The following is a 23,243-nucleotide window of genomic DNA, read 5'->3' on the forward strand; positions in this document are numbered from 1 at the left end:
TGAAGTCATCAATGCCCATGTGTCGCTTTCTCAATAAAAATTTTCCGCTTAAATGCAATATAATGATGATGATGTCATTTTTTTTTTTTTTTATTGTAGAGTTATCATATTTAACATTTTTTAAATTTAAATTTCGGAAGCATCTACATTACAAGTTTACAACTAACCTATCAATTTATCGAAGGAAATTAAAACAATTTTAAATAGCACACTAACAAATGACCTCCTACATTGAACTACGAATTAGACAATGTTGAATAAATACTGTTTCAGGTATTTTTTGGATTTCCTTGGATACTGGTCACGCTCTTCGGGCAACGAGACTCGGACACCTGCAAAATGAACGAATATTCCTTTACCGGAATATTAGCCTCCGACGATCAAGTTAGAGATCTGAAACGGAAAAGGCTAGAGAGAGAAAGTAGAGAAAAATTGGAGCTATTTAATGCTCTTTCTTGTAATGTCGTAATCCACCTCTCCTATCATAAATGATTGGGGTATTTATAGGGGTGGGAGTTTGTGCCTCTTTAGGGTTTGTACCCTAAAATTCAGTGACGTGATTGGCTGCGCAATCAGGTGATGCCACGTGTAGCATGGAGGCGTTGTTTTGCGGCTTTCATGAAGATTTCTCGGGATTTGGGCCATGATGTAATAAGGCCTTTTTAAATGCTGATTTCAAGGGCTTTTTATGCCTTGGACACTCGACGTCTTCCCATAGTGACACTTGTCGCCCTTTGATTGGGTCACGTGTCGCTACGAGATTGGTCCACGTACATGGGGTATTTTTACCCTAAACAAATACTATATCATAATTTTTGATGAAAATACAAAATTTTAAAATTAAAAAATATTCATAATTCTTATTTATATATATTCATGTATAACAACGATTAATTTTTAAAAGTACAAATTAAAAATAGGTTTTATATGCATCGCACGGGTTCTAACCTAGTGAAATCTAAATTAACAAATCTAATCTAATATATTGGTACATAAATAAAGTGGCCATTTTTTCAGAAAATTCGGCGTGAGAAAATAAATTTTAGTCAAAATCTAATTATATATATATAAAGGAGAGTTTTTTCCCAAGTGTTTAGAGAGCCAAGTAGTATTTAATTTTTTCAGCGCGTCACGTAGGATAATAAATTTTAGTCGTAGCCAATTAATTACGAGATTATTAATTTCTTTTAGAATTAAATAATTTAAATGACACGTAAGCAAAATTGGCGAATGAGATTTTCCAGTTTAAATTAATTAAATATAAAATATTATCTTTTGATATCAAGAATTTTATCTAAATATATAACAAATTTTAGCACATAAATGTATGTATAAAAAAATAATTTTAAAAAATTCAAACAAATCGTGCATTGCACGGGCTTCATCTAGTTTTAAATTAAAGAAATATAAGAGATTCCCGTCAAAAAAAAAAATGTAAGAGGTTAAGAGATCACAAGAAAATATACAAAATTTAAGACATAGGATTTCCATGTCACTATATATAATTTTAATTTTTTCAAGAAACTAATAAATTGAAAATTATGTAAACCACATTCAATTAAAATTAAAAAAGTATTCAATTTTATTTGGATTAGATTGAAAAAAAAGATAATAACATATGAAATTGTTTATAATAAAACATACATCATATATTCAATAAAAATAATAAAAAAATAATGATAAACTTAAAAAATGATATTCACAATTAATTAGTAATCTATTTAAAAAATGGATTAGATGAAGAAAATAATGAAATACGAGAAGTGTTTAATAAAAATAAACTAATTAAAAAAACATGTTCAATTAAAAAGTATATTTTAGTTTTGGATTAGATACAAAAATAAAAATAAAATTCTTTGAAAATCCTTTTCTCTTTATCTTCATATAAAAAATAAAATAAAGTAAAATAAAAAAAAACTAATCATCATTTATTTTTTATTCGTCTAAGGGCCTGTTCATATTTGCTGAACTGAGCTGAGCTGAGCTGAACTGAACTGAACTGATTGGAATTGAACTGAACTGAACTGAACTGATTGGAGCTGAACTGAACTGAATTGAAAAATTAAAATGCATAAAAATATATGAAAATGTTTATGAAAATTAATGATAATATATAGTGGATTGTGAAAAATATAAAAGTGTTTTAAAAATAACTATGTATTTTAAATTATTATATTTTAAATTATTAAATTTTTGTGTATTATATTTTAAATATATATATAAAAATAAAAAGTATTCTTCAATATTTTGCGGTTCTGAAAAATAGGTGGAAGGTTCTACAACCTAATTCGATGCCGCAAATGGACTTTTGCTATCAGTTGCAAATAATCGTTGCTTGTTGTACTCTACACAATTTTGTTCGTTTACATGAACTAGGGATTCCATTCACGCACCAAGTTGAAGTCATGGGACCAACAGAAGATCATACTATGTACGATGATAACAGAAAAGCAACTATGAATATTGTACGAAACCAAATAACTGATCAGATATGGGAGTCAATTCAGAGGAATGCCGAGGTAATGGAGCAACTTAATGAAGAAGAAGAAGACGAACAACTAACCGATTATGAAAGCTAGTAACTGTTGTGTAGTACTCTCATTTTGTCAATGAGTTCAACTATAAAAAAACATGTGACCATTTTGAACGACGAATATAATTTAAAATAATAATAATAATAATTATTATTATTTATTATTATTATTATTATTATTATTATTATTATTATTATTATTATTATTATTATTGTCGTTGTTGTAATATGCTAAAACATCTAAAACAAAAAAAATTAACAACTGATCTGAACTGATTAGAGCTGAACTGATCTGAACTGATTAGAGCTGAACTGAACTGAACTGATTGGAGCTTAACTGAACTGAACTGAACTAAACTGAAAATAAGTAAATATGAACAGGCCCTAAGACCCTTCAAAAAAAAAAATGTATTCGTCTAAGAGATTAAGTATTACAAATTTATCATATCTAATGTTAAAACTTTATCATCACTTTAAATTTAACATTTTTCAATCCTATATAAACTCATCTAATGTCGATCCCACACAAATTTTAACTTTCATAAACAAATAAACTTTTTTTAAAAGTTGAACATCATGTCATTCCTTTTTATCGTGTAAAATTATGTGAGAGTTTTAAAATTATTTTTTAAAAATATTTTAATACTAATCACGATTTAGGATTTAATTTTATGTGCCACATAGGTTACAAAAATACTAATCATGATTTACTATTTAAATTATTTGTTAAAAAAATATCTTAATAATGTCGAATTACAAATTACATAAAATTTCAATCAATTTTTATACAAAAATTATCTTTTTTAAAAAATTAATTTTAAAAACACCGTACATCGCACAGGCTTACTTCTAGTACCATAGTTTTTAGGGTTAACAATTAAATGTACTTCATATGTTAAAAACCCTTGACGTCAAATCAATTTTTGTTGATGTCCGATTTGAAATTTGAATCGTGTTGTTGATTTATGTTAGCTTTTGCAAGCTCTACATTACATGAATAAAAAATTCAAGTTTATCACGAGGTGACGCATATATAATGATAAAGAAAAAAAAAAGAGTTATACCATTAAGGGCCTCTACTGAATTGAACTGAATATTTTATGAGAGAAGGAAATTAAGAACTGGATTGAACTTATTGGAACTGAACTGAATTGAATATTTTATGAGAGAATGAAATTAAGAACTGAACTGATTGGAATTGAACTAAACTGAAAATAATCTGAAAAGAATAGGCCATAACACCATCTAGATTCCACTTAGGGCTTGTTTTGATTGACTGAACTAAACTGAATTGAATATTAATGTAAGAAGAAAATTAAGAACTGAACTGAACTGAATATTTTATGTGAGAGGGAAATTAAGAACTGAATTGAACTGAGCTAAACCTGAAAATAATTTAAAGAGAACAGACCCTTACTCATTTTCCCCTCAATTACTACTTTGTTGATAATAAGAGCACATGACCATCTTTGATAATAAGCTACAAATACGAAAAACTTAGCAACGTAACTTGTTTGAGGATGGTAGCTTAATCGAGCTATATCTATAGTTTCATTCCAATGGTAAGCTACGTGCTTGAAATTTTATTTAATTTATAATCAGCAAGTCTCTTTTGTATATCATTGGAGATCTAGAGCTGTCAAAAGCTGACCCGACCCGAAATACCGACCCTAACCCGACCCTAACCCTAACCCGTCTGAACCCGAAAAAAATGGTGACCCGAACCCGACCTAACCCGACCTGAAACCAACCCTAGACCCGAGTTGACCCGAGTATTTGAGACCCGAACCCGACCATGAACCGACCTAGAGAGGACCCAACCCGAATGTGACCCGTAAATTATTGACCTGAACCGAACCCGACTCGAACCCGAGAATGACCCAAACCCGATTTAACCCGTCAAAACCCGAATTCAACCCGACCTGTTACTAACCCGACCCGAGTTCAACCCGACCCGTTCCTAACCCGACCCGAAATAAACCCGACTTGTTATTGACCCAACCCAAATTCAACCCGACTTGTTATTGACCCGACCCGAATTTAAACTCGACCTATTACTAACCCGGATTTTAGGATTTAGGAATTTTTAGGATAAAAAGAGTACTCCGTATTGACTATTGAGTTTCAAGCTTTTTTTCAATTTATTAACATGGATTCCAATTATAAAACAAAAGTGGCCTTTCTCATCTTACTTGACTTATCTCTTACAAAATCCTCGTCAAAGAAAAACTGAACTGGATAGCAGCAAAAAAAATAAAAAAAAAAAAAAAATAAACAAAAAAAAAAAAAATACACGGGACCCAGACAATAGCAAGTCTTTCTCATCTTACTTGACTTATCTTTTTTTTTTTTTATTATTATTATTTTTTTTAAGGGAATTCAAATTTTTGACTTGAACCACACCCGAGACCGACTTGGAAATGACCCGACGTGATTATAACCTGCAAATTATTGACTTGCCAATTTGAACTCGAGAATGACCAGATAAGTTTAAATGACCCAACTTGATTGTAACCCACAAATTATTAACTAAACCCGACTTGAACCCAAGAATGACCCGACTTGGAAATGACCCGATTATAACCGCAAGTTTTTGACTTGAACCGAACCCGACCCGAACCCGAGAATGACCCGACTTGATTATGACCCGCAAATTATTGACTTGAACCGACCCCGACTCAAACCCGATAATGACCCGACCTGATTATAACCCGAAAATAATTGACTTGAACCGAACCCGACTCGAACCCGAACATGACCCTAACTCATTTAAACCCGTAAAAACCCGAATTTAACCCGACTTGTTTTTCACCCGACCCGAATGTAACCCGACCTTTTATTGACCCGACCTAAACCCGACCCGAACCCGAAAAGATGTATGACCCGACGTGACCCGACTCAAGCATGACCCAACCCAAACCCGACCCACATAGGTCTTGACATTAACCCATATTGACCCGACCCGAGATGACCCGACCCACACAAACCCGACTCAAACCCGACCCATTTACCCGAATTGACAGCTCTATGGAGATCTCTTATACTCCTTTGAATTTTAATATCCATCACCTTCTGTAAAAGGAAAGTTTTGATTTAGATGTATTACTTTTTCTTTTAGTCAATAATAGAAGTATTTCTCTATCTCTACATGCGCCTAAACTTGTCAATTTGGGTCAATGGGTTGGATTCTGGTTAAAAATAAGAGAGGAGATATAAAGCCCAGCCCGCTTGGGTGATGGTATTAAGACCCGGCCCATTTGTTTATTAAACGGATCTGACCCATTTATAACTGGGGCAGGTTAGGGCTTTTAATAACGGGTCTCCTCTTTCTCTTTCTCTTTCTTTCTCTCTCTCTCTCAGTTCTCCATTGAAGCGCACTCAACCTCGCATATTCGCACTTTGACGTTCTCCATTACAAACTATTCGTTCTAAGCAGCTTCTAAGGTAAATTGTTGGTTCTTTTAGTAATCATCTTATCAATTTCACAATCTAGGGTTTTGTTTTACACTATTGTTGATTCAATTGTTAGTTTAGTCAATCTAGGGTTCTTAAAAGGTAGATTTTTCAACTATTTTTGTGTATAATTTCTCAATTTATGAAATACTATAACAATCCAATTTGCTGCTTTCTGCAATTTACGTTGATATTCATAAGCGAGAAGAATTTTATACCAAGTATGATTTTTGTACCCTAATTTGATAAATTGAGTCTAATTTGTTTGCTAATTTGTTAATTTTGTAGTTAAAAATATGAGGCCAATTTTGATGAAGGGCCATGAAAGGCCTCTAACATTCTTGAAGTACAATCGAGACGGTGACCTTCTCTTTTCATGCGCAAAGGACCATAATCCTACGGTATGGTTCGCCGACAATGGTGAACGGCTCGGTACCTATCGGGGACACAATGGCGCGGTCTGGTCCTGCGACATCTCTTGTATTGCTCTATAACTATTCTTTTACTTTTGAGCTCAAATAGTGTTTATTTGACTGAATTGTATTGGTTTTTTGTTTGAATACTTATTTGGGTATGTTGATGCTGTCTTTGTTAAAAATAAGGTCATAGCTATTCTGGTTTTGTTGATCATTGATATTTTGTGTATAGTGAAAGCAGCCGCTTTTCGGCGATTAAGATATAAAGATTGAATATTTTTAGCATATTGGTAGTTTTGTAACTTTCGTTATGAAGTTGGTATTGGGGTGATTTGGATGATTGTTATTATGTAGGTAACTTTAAGTTTGTTAATACTACATGGAAGTTATATGGTTGATGGCGATGTTTGCTTGTCCATTAATTGAAGGAGAAAGAGGAGAGGTCCAGAGAAGACAAAGGAAGATAAGTGGTATAGGGAGGATTTGAGGAAGGTTCTGATTTGTTCTCTTTTAAAGTGGTATAGAGAGGTGTTCTGCATTTAACACGTGTGTCGCTGTTGAAACTTGTTTCATTCACCGCATTATTGCAAGTTTGCTGCTGGATAAATTCAATTTGTTGTTAATTCTGAATTCTCTCAAGTATGGTTTAACCCTGGTCACTTTAGTTTCTTTGAAGTTGTATTTGTTCTGAGATAAGTATCACGGATGAACATTTGAGAAAAAGTTTACGAGCTTTTTTTTTTTTTTTGGGGGGGGGGGGGGTGGTTGTATATGGATTATGGACTGTAGTTATGCAAACCTTAAAGCTAGAATAAGGAAGGGCAAAACATAGTGCAGAGAAAGGGTTCCATGTGGAAAAGAGGATGAAGATAGCGGATGAAGTGTATTTATAAATAAGGAGAGGGGGGGGGGGGGGGGTTTCATTTAAATCTTATAATAATTCTGTTTCATAGATATGGCATTATTATAGATAACCCTTTTTAAAGTTATTGTTAAACTTTGTATTGTCTTGGTATAATTGAATCTTGGGGCTGTTTACTGAATGTTGAGCAAACTTGCAATGATCCTAAATCTTTCTTTAAAGAGCTATCGTAAAATGTGGATTTAATTTCGTTATGAATATATCTTAAGTACCTAAACTTGTTTAAAGTTGTGAATTTGTGCCCTAAACTGATGATTTCTCTTCTTTCAGGGGATTCTTCACGCCTAATTACTGGAAGTGCAGATCAGACTGTAAAGCTCTGGGATGTCAAAAGGGGAGAGGAATTGCACACTTTCAAGTTTGACTCTCCTGCGAGGTCAGTGGACTTTTCAATTGGTGATAAACTAGTCGTCATCACTACTGACCCTTTCATGGAGAAGACATCTGCGATTCATGTATATCGCATTGCAGAAGACGACGATGAACGTAAGTCTGTCTTTATGTTTTTGATTTTCTGGACTTCTTGGCCATCATTTTTGGCTTAGCAATGGTTTTTGGTGTGTTTATTTTTAACTACCATTTATTTCACTCGCAAGCTTTATGTTGTATACTGTTTGTCTGTAACTCTGAACCCATTTCACCCTTCTTTGGAAAGAAAGAAACTAAGGTTGGGTTTGGAACCAATTTTATTTGTAGATTTTCAAGTTTTAGGGGCTGGTATTTTAGAGTTGGAGGTACCTTCTACAAACAGTGCTTTGGAATAGTTAGAATTTGTAGCTTTAAAGCTTTGAATTGGTAGATGTTGCTTTTAGAGGTAGAAATTAGTGTTTCTTTTTTCTTTTTTTTTTTTTTTTTTTTTCTTTTTCTTTTTTGTTTATTCCTGACAATTGGGAAGCTAATTTTACCCCACACTAATTTTTGAACTGTTGATCTAACATCTCAACATCTTAACTACTAATACAACTACTATTCTTAAGGGTGTTAATAGGTCGTAGGCGTCTTTTGTTTATGAGATATGTTATCTTGGCAGATGATGCTTTGGGGGTATTATCTACTTTTAGCAAGCATGTAATTATTTTTTTGATCTACTTTTTTTTAATTATGAGGCTTGGGATACTTTTTTTCAGCTGAACAGAATTATCTTCACGTTGAATGGTACTTTGATTTTCTTAATAACTAGATTAGCTTAACTTGTCAAGCTGAAGCCTCGGAACTGATGTACAAACAAGCCCCCAAATGTTTTGCAGTCCTTCAGTTGCTAAGTTTTGCCCTATTTTGTGCGGTCTCAAATTCACCAAGGATAAATGCAACTGTCAATCTGTAATATATGTGACTACTGTCTATTGATACTTGAAGGAATTTAGGAGTTACAATATATCATCCTGATATGCCTAATTGAACTTGTATATGAGAATGAGACGACGCACAAATACTTGCTGAGTTGCTGGCATGCGAGATTGTTGTTCTGCAATTTTATATTTGATTTTATTTCTCCACTTGCTATTCCTTGGCTGGAATACACTATGGAATCGTTGTATTTCGTCACGCATTTAGCGATGTCTTTTGCATGTAGGTCACATTTGTTTTCTTCACTATCAATATATAGGATAGCTTGTGGCCTCACATTGTACAATGCTGCTTATTCCAAAAGCAGCATCCTGTTCCCATTTCAGATGATCATGTTTGCTTACTATGTAGAGAATGTGAGAGGCAGCCATAAGTTCAGCTTAGCCTTCTGGGCTCTTGTTTCCCCCACCTTTTTTTTAATAAGCAACATGTAGGCTTTCTGTTTTTCAGTAAACATTACTTCTCATATCATAGGAGGAATTCATTAATAGGCTTTTAGCCTTGTGGGCTTTTGTCACCCCACACCTTCTCTTATTTTGTTGGCTTTTGCTTCTCTATCTATATCTTATTTGTGTGCGTATAATCATACACTTTTAATCCCCTCACTTTATTTCTTGAAATCTGCTTCTGAAGATGACATCATTGTTCATATTGATTTGCAGAGAGTGATGAACCTGTTCTTGTCATGAGGGGCCCTAATGGAAGAATTAATAGAGCTGTTTGGGGGCCTCTGAACAAGACTATTATTAGCTGTGGTGAGGATGCTATCATTCGCGTATGGGATCCCACGGTAAGTAGCACTACCAATCATATTATTTCATTTTGTTGTAGTTTGTTATATACTTGTATACAGATAGCCTGGAGCCTTGGAATTTCATGAAAAAAACATTGCACTTTTTAATCCTGTTATATGTTTTACATATGCTTGGGGTTCTTTTTTCTGCTTTTGCCATGTTTTGTGGTTTAATTTTAATGCTTCAATTTGCAGACTGGCCAAGAGATAATGTCAACAAAGGACCATGAAAATGGTCACAAAAAACCAATAACATCACTTTATCTATCTGCAGATAAGTCGCATTTCCTCACTGGTTCGCTGGATAAATCAGCTAAGGTTGTATATCTCATGATTATTGAATGAATAAGTAGTGTTGATTTGTGGTTCCTTTTGTACTAACATGGTTTGTTTTCTTTCTTCAGCTTTGGGACACAAGAACTTTAACTCTTATCAAAACCTATGGTACAGAGCAACCTGTGAATGCTGTTACCATGTCTCCCCTTCTGGACCACGTATGTTACTTGATTTTTAATTTTATTTTTTACTTTTTTTTAAAAAATTTGTTGTTGCCAGTTTTACTTGCTGTATGTATGGTTTCTATATCTGTGCTGCTCCAGTTTTCCCATAGAAATTTTCCTTTGGTAACAAATTTGGTATTTGAATGTTTTCACTATAGGCTGTTTGATGAGCTTTAAGCTCAACTGGATCAACATCTATTACTCTTTCTTCTTGTATATCCCCAAACCAGTTATTCTACACTTCATTTTTTTAATGTTAACAGCTGTCAGCTGTCATCACGAATCATGATTAATGAGAGATTTGTGTGTGATATCAAGGGTGGGATAACATAATGTGATTGATGTATCTAGTTTTTGTTGTGATGGGACATATTAAAGTCACTCAGTTATGTGCAATTATTATTTATTGTGAAGTGGTATACAGATTATGACTGCTTATATCTGACTTTAATTATCCTGCTTGAGGTTGGAACCTTTTTAGAAAAGGTAGGTGTGATGATGATAATAAAGGATACCTCTAAATTGTGCATGTGGTGCAGCAGAGCTTTATGTTTGTCTTTGTATTCTGTAATATTCTCATATATTCCTACTGTTAGACTTCTTCACATTGCTTGAACTGTGTTTTTTCTATAGGTTGTGCTTGGAGGTGGTCAGGAGGCATCACATGTGACAACTACGGATCATCGTGCTGGAAAGTTTGAGGCAAAATTCTATGATAAGGTAAATTACAAAAATAATTTTATGTGAATGAAATATTGATTTTGCTATTTAGTATGAATGGGTAAATATGGGACTGAAAGGACTTATCAGCTTACTGATACTTTGAATTGCATTCTGTCCATAGATAGTATAATCTGTTTCTTCGTAAAGATTTATTCCATTTTTATGTCGATTTCTTCACGTACATAACTGGGCAAAGAAAGAGCATGTAATCTCCCCAATGCTCATGGCTGTGGTATAAATATGCTTTATTTTACATATTTTTCCTTAGTCAATCAAGATTACATAATATATGAGTATGTTATCAGCTTAAGCATTGCACTTCATATATATTTGAAATGGCACCTAACACCTCTCAGTAGACTTGTAGCAAACATGTGTCAAGACTTTTGCAAAAAACACCTAAAACACCTAAGTTTTCTATTATAGAGCTTTTTTTGCCTAGTAAAGTTAGCAATACACATCATATTTATTTTGAACTGGTATCTAACACCTCTCAGCAGACTAGTAGCAAACATTTCTCAAGGCTTTTTGCAAACCAAAAACTTAAACACCTAACTTTTCTTTTTTAGAGGTTTTTTTTTTGCCTAGTAAATATAGCAATTACTTAATGGTATTGGTTGCAAAGAAAAAATCAATATTCACTGTACTTGCTGAATTTAAGAGTTTCCTTATTAATTTGTATTATTTTGATTGTAGATCCTCACGGCAGAAATTGGAGGTGTTAAGGGGCATTTCGGGCCTATAAATGCCTTGGCGTTCAATCCTGATGGTAAAAGGTAAATAATCTCGCTAGATTATATTTAGTGCTTTTTATTTATCAGTTCTTCTTTATTTTTTCCTTTGGAAGTTATCATAAGGGTTCATGGAAGATTTTCTAAAGTATTTATGTGGTGTTATGCAGCTTTGCAAGTGGAGGTGAAGATGGTTATGTGAGGTTACACCACTTTGACCCGGATTATTTCCATATCAAGCTCTAATTATCTTGAATTAGCCTTTTTACCAAGTGTGGTTTGCAACGAAACAAGAAAATTTTCCAGAGTAATTATGAAGACACTGCTACTGTTTTTCGTAGAATAGCCTATACAGTAGCTTATAGTGCTAATGCTGTCCAGAAGCAGCTTATTGTATCTTAGCCTGGTTTGAGCCGACCTTTGTTTGCTTCCTGTGGCTTTGTTCTACTGGTGTTCTTCTGTCTTTTGGTAATAAATCTTGTTTTAATTGCCCAAAAATTAGTCCTTTTTATTTTTGGTTCACTACAAGATTAGTCTGTACTCTGTAGGCTTTCTTCTATTAAGTCGCAAAAACGGCCTTGTACTATTATTTATTACGGAGTTGTATTGTTACTATAAATTCACTGGTATTCAGCAATACAAGTTTTTGGTTGTATCAGTTTTCAATGCTCTCTTCTTGCCTTGCCCTTTACTCCTCCATACCAATCTATTAGAGCTACGTACTCAACTTTTACATATTGCATTAATATAGCCTATGGACACAAAATTTTCCTACTAATTACACAATCTCTTAAGATCGTAATATAAAAAGAAGCCTTGGTCTCAAAATGATTCAGCGTAAAACCTACCCTATCATAGGAGGACTCAATCCATGTCAAAGTGTCCGAATAAATAAAAAATAACGGACATGATATTTAGGTGTATAAAAAATAATGGACATGATATTTAGGTGTATAAAAAATAATGGACATGATATTTAGGTGTATGAGATGTATCATTGGCTCACTACTCCCAACACGTGTTGGTTTTCGATACGGACATGACTGTTAAGTGAAGTGTCCATATATGGGAGGTGATATGTATGTTAGTCAGTCCAAGGAAGTGTGTAATTATTTGGCCATGCACGCAGTGGCGGATCCAGGATTTTCAAACTTATGAGTCACCGTCAATAATTGATCACTTGTTTCAATTCAAAAGCTATGTAAAAAAATTATATTTCACCAAATTGATTTCAATCCAAAAATAGGATATAAAAATACATACTATAAAACTATTACATTAAACTAACTTTATGATTTTTTTACTTAAAAACAAGAATTATTAAAAAAAAAAAAAAGATAACTTAAGAGACCAGTTATCAAATCTAACAGGGCTCTTTAATGAAATATGAAAGCAAAAGGCTGATAAAAAGAGACCTGTTATCTAGATAACAGGTCTCTAATGACGTGGTGGCAATAGCAGCAATAAAGAGACCACCTATCTGATATTTTAATAGGCGGTCTCTTAAGTTTTTTTTTTTTTTTTTTTTTTTTTTTTTTTTGTGCTGGTGAGTCACGTGACTCACTGTGCACCTTAATAGATCCGCCCCTGCATGCACGGTGCATAAGTATTTAACCCTAGTGTCGTACCTCTACCCAAATAGTTTCTCTCACCCTCACTCATCATTCCACCGGCAAAACCATCCGATCTCTCTGATTTTCAAGGTTAGCAATTAATCTCCTTTTCCCTTTAATTTCTCATATTTAAGTCATTTTATTTGTTCTTGTAATTCATACGCTGTTTTCAATTTTCGTATGTGCTCTATTCATTATTTCTGATTATTGGTTTATGAGTTTTGTATGGGTAATTAATTATTAGGTTAATATTATTAGCAATTATAACTAACTTGGATTTATTTATCGTTCTTCATGCTGTGAACTGTGAATGTATGTTTAGTTTCTATCTTAGTTCACCTTATTTCAACAATTGTTCTTTACATTATTAATCTTGTGAGCATATCTTAATTGACCAAAATACTTTTTTTTTTTTTTTTTTTTTTTTTTTTTTTTGAGTCTCTTATATAAACATTGTTAGTTTTTGGATAAATAGCGAGTTAAGGACTTGACTTATTTGCTCAATATTTAGTTTTTAGGGAGGGAAGCTAAGACTACCGCGATTAAGATGGCACGCAAAGGGTTGATGGAGCAAGACTTGAACAAGTTAGACGTGACAAAATTACATCCTCTATCGCCTGAAGTTATTTCTAGACAAGCTACAATTAACATTGGTATTTTACGAATTGTTCACAAATGTAAATAGATTTAAATTAGGATCATTGTTTTTCTTAGATATATTTGAAATATGTATTCCCTTGATTATATTTCGTAGGAACTATTGGTCATGTGGCACACGGAAAATCTACAGTTGTGAAGGCTATATCGGGTGTTCAGGTGATTTTTGCCAAATTCACTATTACTTGAACACTTTTTGTTTTTGATTTCTTATGAGATATTTGAGAAAGTGATCTGAATGCAACTAGACGGTGGAACCAACTCGTGTTTCAATTCGTTGGTGCAAATTTCTTTAGTCCTTGAATTGATATGGTTTGGGATTTGGGAACAGATGATTATTCGCGTTTGGTTTGGGAATATGTTTTTTTTTGTATGTGTTTTTTATAGTTGAAGAGATCTCTTATATATACTTCGTATTTCTTTTATGCAGACTGTACGCTTTAAGAATGAACTGGAACGTAACATCACTATCAAGCTTGGCTATGCAAATGCCAAGATCTATAAGTGTGAAGATGATCGGTGCCCACGACCAATGTGCTACAAGTATGTTATCGATCTGTTATGGCCTAATAATCTACTGAGTTGAGCTTATTAACTCGACAATTATGCTTATGCTAGATTGTTGTGGAGCACCTGTAGAATTGCTCATTGAAGATGAATATGTCCTGAAGTTGAGCTCATGTGTTGCAATTTTGTACTTTTTCCTTGGCAGGTCATATGGAAGCGGAAAAGAAGACACCCCTTTGTGTGATGTACCTGGATTTGAGAATGCTAGGATGAAGCTTCTGAGACATGTTTCCTTTGTTGATTGTCCGGTAATCTACTGCTGCTGCAACTAACAGCCCTTGATTTCTATGATACCTGATTTAGCTGTATGCTTTTTATATTGGTACTTTGATCATTATTTGTGTAGAAATAATCAAGTTATTTTCATCTTACCCAATCTAGCTTGGCTGCTTGGGTGGGTTGTGTTTTCTTTGCATGTTTTCACACATTTTCATCTATAAACTCTGTTCTTTTTGTTGTTGTTGACCCTGCTGATACATATCATCGATTAAAAGGGTTTGTGTTTAAGGTACGACTCATGTGAGTTCTTGTTGGATTTGTCGTGTTTTGTCACAATGTCTACGTTTCAAATTCTTTTTCACAGGGTCATGATATTCTTATGGCTACTATGCTTAATGGAGCTGCTATTATGGATGGAGCTTTACTTCTTATCGCTGCTAATGAGAGCTGCCCCCAACCTCAGACTTCTGAGCATCTTGCTGCAATTGATATCATGCAACTTAAGCATATTATCATCCTCCAAAATAAGGTTGATCTCATCCAAGAAAATGCTGCTCTAAACCAACATGAATCCGTTCAGAAATTTGTTCAGGTAACTTGTTTCGAATGGTGAACCAGCTGACAATGCAATCATCCAAATTCCTTTGATGAGATGCTGAAGCATGTTTCTGAAGCACCCCTTGTTTTCTTCAGGGAACTGCTGCTGAAGGAGTCCCTGTGATTCCAGTTTCTGCCCAATTGAAGTACAACATCGATGTTGTTTGTGAATACATTGTCAAAAAGATTCCTATTCCTAAGAAAAATTTTGTCTCACCACCTACTATGATCTTGATCCGATCTTTTGATGTTAACAAGCCAGGGTACGAGGTTGATGATATACATGGCGGTGTTGCTGGTGGAAGTATCTTAAAGGTTCCTGTCTTTCTTTTAATCGTAACAAATATCATAGGGTTTGCTGTATTATCACCTGTTAGCCAGAGTTTCCATTTTCTGCATCACTGTTTCTTTGATATTATTGTAATACATCATATCTGTTATAGTTCGAGATATGTTCTCATTATGTTTAGTTTTGAATGCAGGGTGTCTTGAAGGTAAACCAAGAAATCGAGGTACGACCTGGAATCGTAGTGAAGGATGAAAGAGGCAACATTACGTGCACGCCCATATACTCGAGGATTGTTTCTTTATATGCTGAGCAGAATCAGTTACAATTTGCTGTCCCAGGAGGTCTGATTGGGGTTGGAACAACCATGGATCCGACTTTAACCCGAGCTGATAGATTGGTAGGTCAGGTACTCGGAGAGGTTGGATCTCTTCCAGATGTTTACATCGAACTAGAGGTAATTTTAGTACTATTTATTTTTCTGTATGTTAATAGTTATTTTGGTTTCTGAGCTCCCTACTGATGGTACATACAAACAGGTGAATTTCTTCTTGCTTTGGCGGCTGATTGGTGCGAAAGCAAAAGGGACTGAGAAACAGGGAAGAGTATCGAAACTGAGCAGAGGAGAGGTTCTTATGTTGAACATTGGTTCCATGTCGACTGGTGCTCGTGTAATTGCTGTCAAACAAGAAGTGCATTTGGCAAAATTGCAACTTACATCTCCGGTTTGCACAAGCAAAGGAGAGAAGATTGCCCTGAGTCGCCGGGTTGAAAAGCATTGGCGACTCATCGGTTGGGGAGAGATTCAAGCTGGTGTTACTCTTGAGATCCCACCAAGAGCAGTCTAAGTAACAACTAACAAGCTAACAAGTGAATGAAAGAGACTAGATAAGAAAAAAAGAAATGTGGGTTGGGAGGGAACTTTTAGGTTCAATTTATTTGAGATGGAGGAGAAAACCAATTCTTATACTTGATTTTGGTAAATGTTTCAAGATAATATTTGCATATGATGCTATTAAAAATTTCTTGTTTGGTTTTTTTTTTTTTCGTGGGAATTTAATAGTGTTATGCATGCAAGGAAATGGAAGAAAAGGGAGAGAAGATTGCAGAAGGGGGAACGTTTCCTTTAAATTGGATTAAGGATTATTGAGGGAAGGAAGGGGAGAGGGAGGGGGAGGGAGGGAACGAGGAATCTATTTTCCTTTTTTAATTACTAAGCATAATCCATCAAAAATTGGAGAGATTTGGAAAGGAAATGAAACTCACCTTTTCCCTCCCTTTCTCTCCCCTCCTATTCCCCTCCCCTTCTTATCTCTTTCTACATTGTTATCCAAATAAAGCGTTAGTTATCTAAGAAAGATATAAATGCATCTGTAACACTTTGTTTGGATAGGAAGAAATTGAAGGAAAATAAAACAAGAGAAATGGAGGGGGACAAATTCTCTTGTTTGGGTAAAGGATTGGGGGAAGGAAAGGGAAGGAGAGGGAGGAATCCATTTTCCCTCTCTCTTTAATAAGCATAATCTCTTCAAAGTTGGAGAGATTTGGAGGGAAAATGGAGCTCACCTCCCCCTCCCTTTCTTTTCCCTTCCCTTCCTCTATTTTCCCTCCCCTTCTTTTCCTTCTTTCTTTGCTATCCAAACAAAGCATAAATTTTTGTTATGGGTTTTGGTTTATATTATGTTCCAGTACGATGAAAAGAGAAATTTCACCTTTTGACTTTTAATCCTTTTTTTTTTTTTTTTGCAAATTGCCTACTAGGGCAATTAATGGGTTGCTATATACAATTTTTTTTGTAATATAAGAAGTATTTTCAAGGCTACAATGAAATTAAAATAATAAGATTGAAAAGTTGAACTTATGACAATGGAAAGAGTACGGTGCATGTGTCGTGAAGTAAATTCACTGACTTGAAAACGAAATTCCGACGCAATTGGGGTGCACAATTGTATTCGTCGGCAAATTCTCTAAGGTAAACACACCACTTTCACACAAAGGCACTTTTGGGTGGAAGGTTGCATTAGCGCCAAGTAACTTATGGCCAATATAGAGTATGTGTTTAAGCTTGTGTTTGAAGATTATGTTCAAGTATGTCAAAATCAGAAAAAATGGTTCTTCTACTTATAATGATGGATGAAAGAATATGAAAGAACATAGAAGAATCTCCAACATCAATAAGGGTGATAAACTTAGAAATTAAGGCATATTAACAACCCCTTAAACCTCCCATTAATTGAGAGTTAAGAAGAAGTTACAAAGAGAAGAGGAAGAGAAAGAGTTAGAACTTCCAACGGTCACCTAAAAGCTCCGCCCGGTGGTGCACCCGGCAGGGCAAACAAATGATGAAGATCATCTTTACTCTCGCACCCGATCAGGCGGATCTTGCCCGATCGGGGCGCCGGTGCCAAGGTCAACATTTCATTTTCTTCCTTTATTCCAACAATGTTTTAACGATATGGTAATATATTCTTGCCAAAATTGCATTTCATAACCCAACATCCTTAATATTTGATGTTAGAAAATGAGATCTGAGATAGGTCCTTCAATTTGATGTCCTGCTAGGTCATCAACAACAATATTCTTCCTTTCTAGAATTAGATTTACGGATTACGGTTTCTCTCTTATAAAGAGTGCGTTGTTTATGTGAAGTCACTTAATAAAGAAAAATATTAGATTAACGTGTGAAACAACAAATTTAAAGATTATACTACAAAAATAACAAAATTGGAGCTTTCCACTCATAAAAATCAATTTATTCTATTTTTTTTTTAAAAAAAAAAAAAAAAATCACCTAGGGAGGCTAACTTTTAATAGAGAAGGGAACATTATGAGTATATGACATCTGCTAGTTAAACTGGTGGGTTAAAGTATTTGAGTTGAAATATTAAAATTTTAAAAAAGCAAAGTTTTTTTTTTTTTTTAAAAAAGAAGAAATTACTCCGTATGAAATAAGTTAAAATTGTACATCTTTGGAGTTCATGCTATGCTACTGTTATCAATTGGATAATCCGCCCACTGAAATAGATGATAAAATTTAATTATATTACTGAATCAAATTCCATTAGTTTATGATTTATTTGTGTTTCTTATGGGTTGATTATCCACTAGATAGACAAAGTTTTGTTCAGACGCACATCTTCCTTGTTCAATTAAGAGATTGGATCACGGAGGGAAAATATTTCTTGCTTGGAGACACAGATTGATTAGATTAGTAATTAGTTATTTCAAATCTTTTGCTTAGTAATCGGAAAAGATGATTAGAAATGGTTAATCATGTGAGATGGTAATCATTGGAAGGCTTAGAGATTAATTAACCAATAATTGAGATTTGAGAATAACATTATCATTAAATCCCATGTGAGTTCCGTAATGAAAGAAAGAAACAAGGGAATGTAGTATCCTTATGTACGGGCAGCTTGTGCGACTTTGCTAGTAATTTTGATATTATAAAATTAAGCCTTAATTATTAGATTATAATAATAAGTGAATTACTTGACCACTCCAAGTATTATTTTTTTTTCTATTATCAAATAATTAAATTGAAATAGAATCATAAGCAAATTCATCGTGTTTCTCCATAAAATTCGGTATTGGTTTATGGTTACATTCACACTTTGAATCCTTGGCTTTCTTAGGTCCTTCTCAATCTATAATGTGTAAGTGTACATCTATTATTGTTAAAAAGTCATTAAGAAAAAGGAATGAAGCCGAAAATGTGTGAACAAAGTAATGGAAAAACAAAATAGTCTTGGTTGTTTGGTGTACACAACATACATTATTAGAATTTTACACAAGATGACTAATGCTTAATGTCCATGGTATTGGAGTAGTCCTATCTGAAATTAGATATATTTCTTGATAGTCCCATTTTACACAATAGTTGATGGCGTAATTCTAGGTTAGAAGGTTTACATTTACTTTGATTACAAAGATAGTCCCATTTTGACTATTTTATAGTCAAACTTTTAAAATTTGACCAAATATAAATAAATAAATAAATAAAAGTTATATGAGATAGTGTTGGATTCGTCTCAACATATGTAGTTTTATAGTATCATATCTTTATAATTTTTGTTAATACTACGTATTATGGTACGGCCTCTGTTAAGTATTAGGTTTTTTTTTTTTTTTTTTTTTTTTTTTTTTTTTTTTTGAGGGGCTGTTAAGTATTAGTTGAAACAAATTAACAAAGTGGTTTTATTTGTGAAATATAAAAAAATCCTTTATTGCGGACGTAGTATATAATTAAGATATTGATGATCAAAGTCTCAAAGGTGCATTTAAAAGACCGAGCAAATTAAAATGGGACTATTTATATGAAATGAAGGGAGTATAATTAATTTTGGAATTAATTAAGTCAACTCTATGAGAGATAATCATGGAGTAAATTTATATTCAGTCACTACCATCAAAATTTTTGCTTTTTTTTTTTCCTCTCATAAATTTTCATTATAAGTCACTACCAATTAATTAAATGACGGAAAGTATGATGAATTGGAAAGTGTCATTTCATAGCAAACAAACTGAGGTATATATCTTAATTTTTTTGTGAATTAGAAGCTCAAATTGGTTCCTCAAGAAACAAAAATGGCCCCCAAAAACTTTAATCGTGCAATTCTCTCGTCTTTGATTCGATCTTATAAGTATCAGTCCCCAAGATTACTTTATGTAGTAACAACACTAACAACAAGACGATTTCCACTTTCCACTAAGGCTTAGCTTTGTCATTTATACTTCCGTTACATATTATGTGTAACAAAGGCCTTGATATAGACTCTTAAACAAATTTTTAAACGGACACAGAAAAATACATACATATGTGCAGAAGAGAGAGATTAAAAAAATTGATAACTTAATAAAAAGGAAAGAAAATATTTATTGCACATATATACTATGTACTCGTAGTAAGACTAGTAACTATTTGTAGTAAATGTTTACATTAATATGAAACGGAGGTAAGAAAAAAAAAAGTGGTAGTTGTAACTTCTAATAAATCTAATTAGTGGATAAGTCGAGTGAGGCTTCCTATTTCCTATTGATTATATATTCATAGTAGTTTAAGTCCCGTGTCATGCACGGGTTTTATAAAATTATTTAACAAACTATTACATTAATTTAACAATTATATTTTAACAAAGAATTACATTTATAAACTTCAAAAAAAAAAAAAACAAAATGTTTTACCTTTTTTTTTTATAATTATTTTACAATGATGCATGTAAAGGCTATTGATGCGTTAGACTTTATAAATATGAAAAGAAAAAATAAATAAATAAATTAGGGGTTATTGATTATTTAGAACCCATACTATATACCTTATCATATCCCTATTTTGTTGATACAATTTTGACATACACATTTGTTAATACAAGTTTAATTAACTTTAACTTTCTTTTTCTATATATAAAAATCAAATTTTTAAAAAAGAGTGAGCTAGTCGTAGGTTTTTATTATAATACATAAGTAAACTAAGAAACATAATGAAACATCAAATACTATTATTAAAAAAAAATAAAAAATTAGCATGAGATTATTATAGAAGTAAGGCTTTTCCTAATAGTAATATTAGCATGAGAATATTATAGAAATATTGGAGAATATTACAAAAATTATTATATATATATATATATATATATATATATATATATATATAGTAAGAGAATATAACAGGCTATTGTGGTACGACACTTGGTGTCATCACTAGTTTCGCTTTTAGTATGTATTAAGTTATGGATGACTAGTTTTATGCCCCGTGCGATGCCCGGGTTGTTTATATAAAATTATATTATGATTCAATTTAATTGAAAATAGAATTCTTAATTAACCTTTTTTTGCCACAAAGTCTATCTATATTTATCCAATGTGGTACGACACTTGGTGCGTGAAAAATTAAAACGCTAAATGATGTTGTCTTGTGGCCTAATTATTATTTTGTATTTTATCGAAAATAAAACTCTAAACTAACAATCTTATTCTAAATTAACTTTTTATCTTATGAAGTCTATCCAAATATATCTAAGGTGGTGCGACATTTGACGATTTTTATGTATAAAGTCTATTAAAATCTATCTACGGTGGCGCGACACTTGGCGAAAAGTTGGAACGCCAAGTGTCGCTATTTAGTGACTTAGCTTTATACATTAGTTATATGATTATTGATACGTAAAGTAGGCGGCCAATGGTATGTCTTCAACTTTGTAAATTTGTAATCATGCAAGCCGGGTTTTGATTATTAATTTATTAAAAATAAAATAAAAACAAAAAATAAAATACAAAAAAAATAAAATACAAAAACCCTTAAAAGTGAAATTTCAAAATAGATTTACGAATCAACTGTTGCATGTCTTCAACTTTGTAAATTTGTAATCATGCAGGCCGGGTTTTGATTATTAATTTATAAAAAATAAAATAAAAACAAAATAATTAAATAATTAAATAAATAAATAACAAAAACCCTTAAAAGTGAAATTTTAAAATAGATTTACGAATCAACTGTTGCATGTCTTCAACTTTGTAAATTTGTAATCATGCAGGCCGGGTTTTGATTATTAATTTATAAAAAATAAAATAAAAACAAAAAAATAAAATAATAAATAAATAAATAACAAAAACCCTTTAAAGTGAAATTTTAAAATAGATTTACGAATCAACTGTTGCACTAAAAAGTTGACACATAATTAGGCCAATAATAATGAAATAACCTTACAAAAAAACTTTATGTTATAATAAGCTGGATGAATATATAATATAATTAGGGAGGGTCAACAAAAATCACATGGTAGGCTTATCCCTAGAATATAATGTATTTGGCGTAGAACAAGGCAACGTGATTACATGATAAAACAAGTAAGATCCCTGACATTTTCACGATCAATTATTAAATGCATCAAGGGTTTATGAACCAAATTAGCCAGACCAATCTTTGCTTTGTTAATTAAATTCCATCTAATTAGCAATGTTGTTTGATAATTAAAGATAACGTATTATCTTATAAACCTATTAGGATATATAGGGCATGCTTTTTACTCGTATATTGTCTAATCGTGTTTTAATTTCCTAATTTAAGGTTTGATGTATTGGAATGTGTGTTAATGGAGTATCATTAACTTATACTCCGTACTAATTGATGTGCGTTAAGCCGTTAATGGAGTGCAAATGCTTTCATTGTTAGCATCACAATTTCTTAGAATAGGGGTTTTAGTGTTCCACCAAATCACTACACATACCATGTAGTACGTCTCGATTAAATGGCAAGGATAATAGAATCCCTACCCCAAGTACATACATTGTTTTCGATAATTGTGTAATTGAATTGTCTCATGTGGTTAATTAGGTAGAAGCATGTATGTTTGACACTTTCTACCTTTTTATAATCACAAAGTTCGGAATTTTACTCTATTCACAAATAGTTTTAATAGTGTTTTGTGATTTATACATTGGAAAAATATAATTATGTAGGTTCTTGCTAACATATTTAAGTCATAAAATGTACATTGTTAAACGTGAAATCATCAACGAAGATTTAATTCTTAAAAAATAAAGTATTTCATAGTAGAACAACGTTATATCAATATTTGGGGATTAGGTCAAAAAACATTTGGTTAATTCTCTTTGTTTTCTTACCAAGTTCTCTTTACCAAGCCACATAATTCAGGACCCTAGTTGTTGCGTGAGCTAGAATGTTTTTGTGAATCATAGCAAATGGCAAATAGGCTGTTGGTTAACACACTTGCCCCGGAATATATTTAAGTATCTTTTTCTTTATTCTTTCCTACTAATTACTAACCTCAAGTCCAGAAGAGATTTACGTAACATACAAAACAAAATCCAAAACTAAGGTAAAAGCATTAGTGTTTCCGATGAAAACAATGGGACCTTGCCGAAGG

The 23,243-nt window shown here is 32.8% G+C and overlaps 2 protein-coding genes across 2 annotated transcripts; both read left to right on the top strand.

Moving 5' to 3' along the window:
• The first annotated feature begins 5,849 nt into the window (after positions 1-5,849).
• Positions 5,850-12,084, top strand: LOC145630446 (eukaryotic translation initiation factor 3 subunit I-like). Its single transcript, XM_081682701.1, has 9 exons — positions 5,850-5,977; positions 6,275-6,466; positions 7,595-7,810; positions 9,334-9,461; positions 9,660-9,782; positions 9,869-9,958; positions 10,598-10,684; positions 11,384-11,463; positions 11,589-12,084. Exons 2-9 carry the CDS (start codon positions 6,283-6,285, stop codon positions 11,662-11,664), a joined length of 984 nt encoding a protein of 327 aa, XP_081538827.1. The 5' UTR covers positions 5,850-5,977; positions 6,275-6,282; the 3' UTR covers positions 11,665-12,084.
• A 1,494-nt stretch (positions 12,085-13,578) lies between these two features.
• LOC145630447 (eukaryotic translation initiation factor 2 subunit gamma-like) lies at positions 13,579-16,205 on the top strand. The gene is made up of 8 exons (XM_081682702.1): positions 13,579-13,684; positions 13,786-13,847; positions 14,119-14,231; positions 14,401-14,503; positions 14,839-15,066; positions 15,168-15,386; positions 15,554-15,814; positions 15,897-16,205. The coding sequence occupies exons 1-8, from the start codon at positions 13,579-13,581 to the stop codon at positions 16,203-16,205; spliced, it is 1,401 nt and encodes a 466-aa protein (XP_081538828.1).
• The last annotated feature ends 7,038 nt before the right edge of the window (positions 16,206-23,243 follow it).

The sequence above is a fragment of the Chenopodium album genome, chromosome 5 (assembly GCF_948465745.1).
Source record: "Chenopodium album chromosome 5, dcCheAlbu1.1, whole genome shotgun sequence".
NCBI lineage: Eukaryota > Viridiplantae > Streptophyta > Magnoliopsida > Caryophyllales > Amaranthaceae > Chenopodium > Chenopodium album.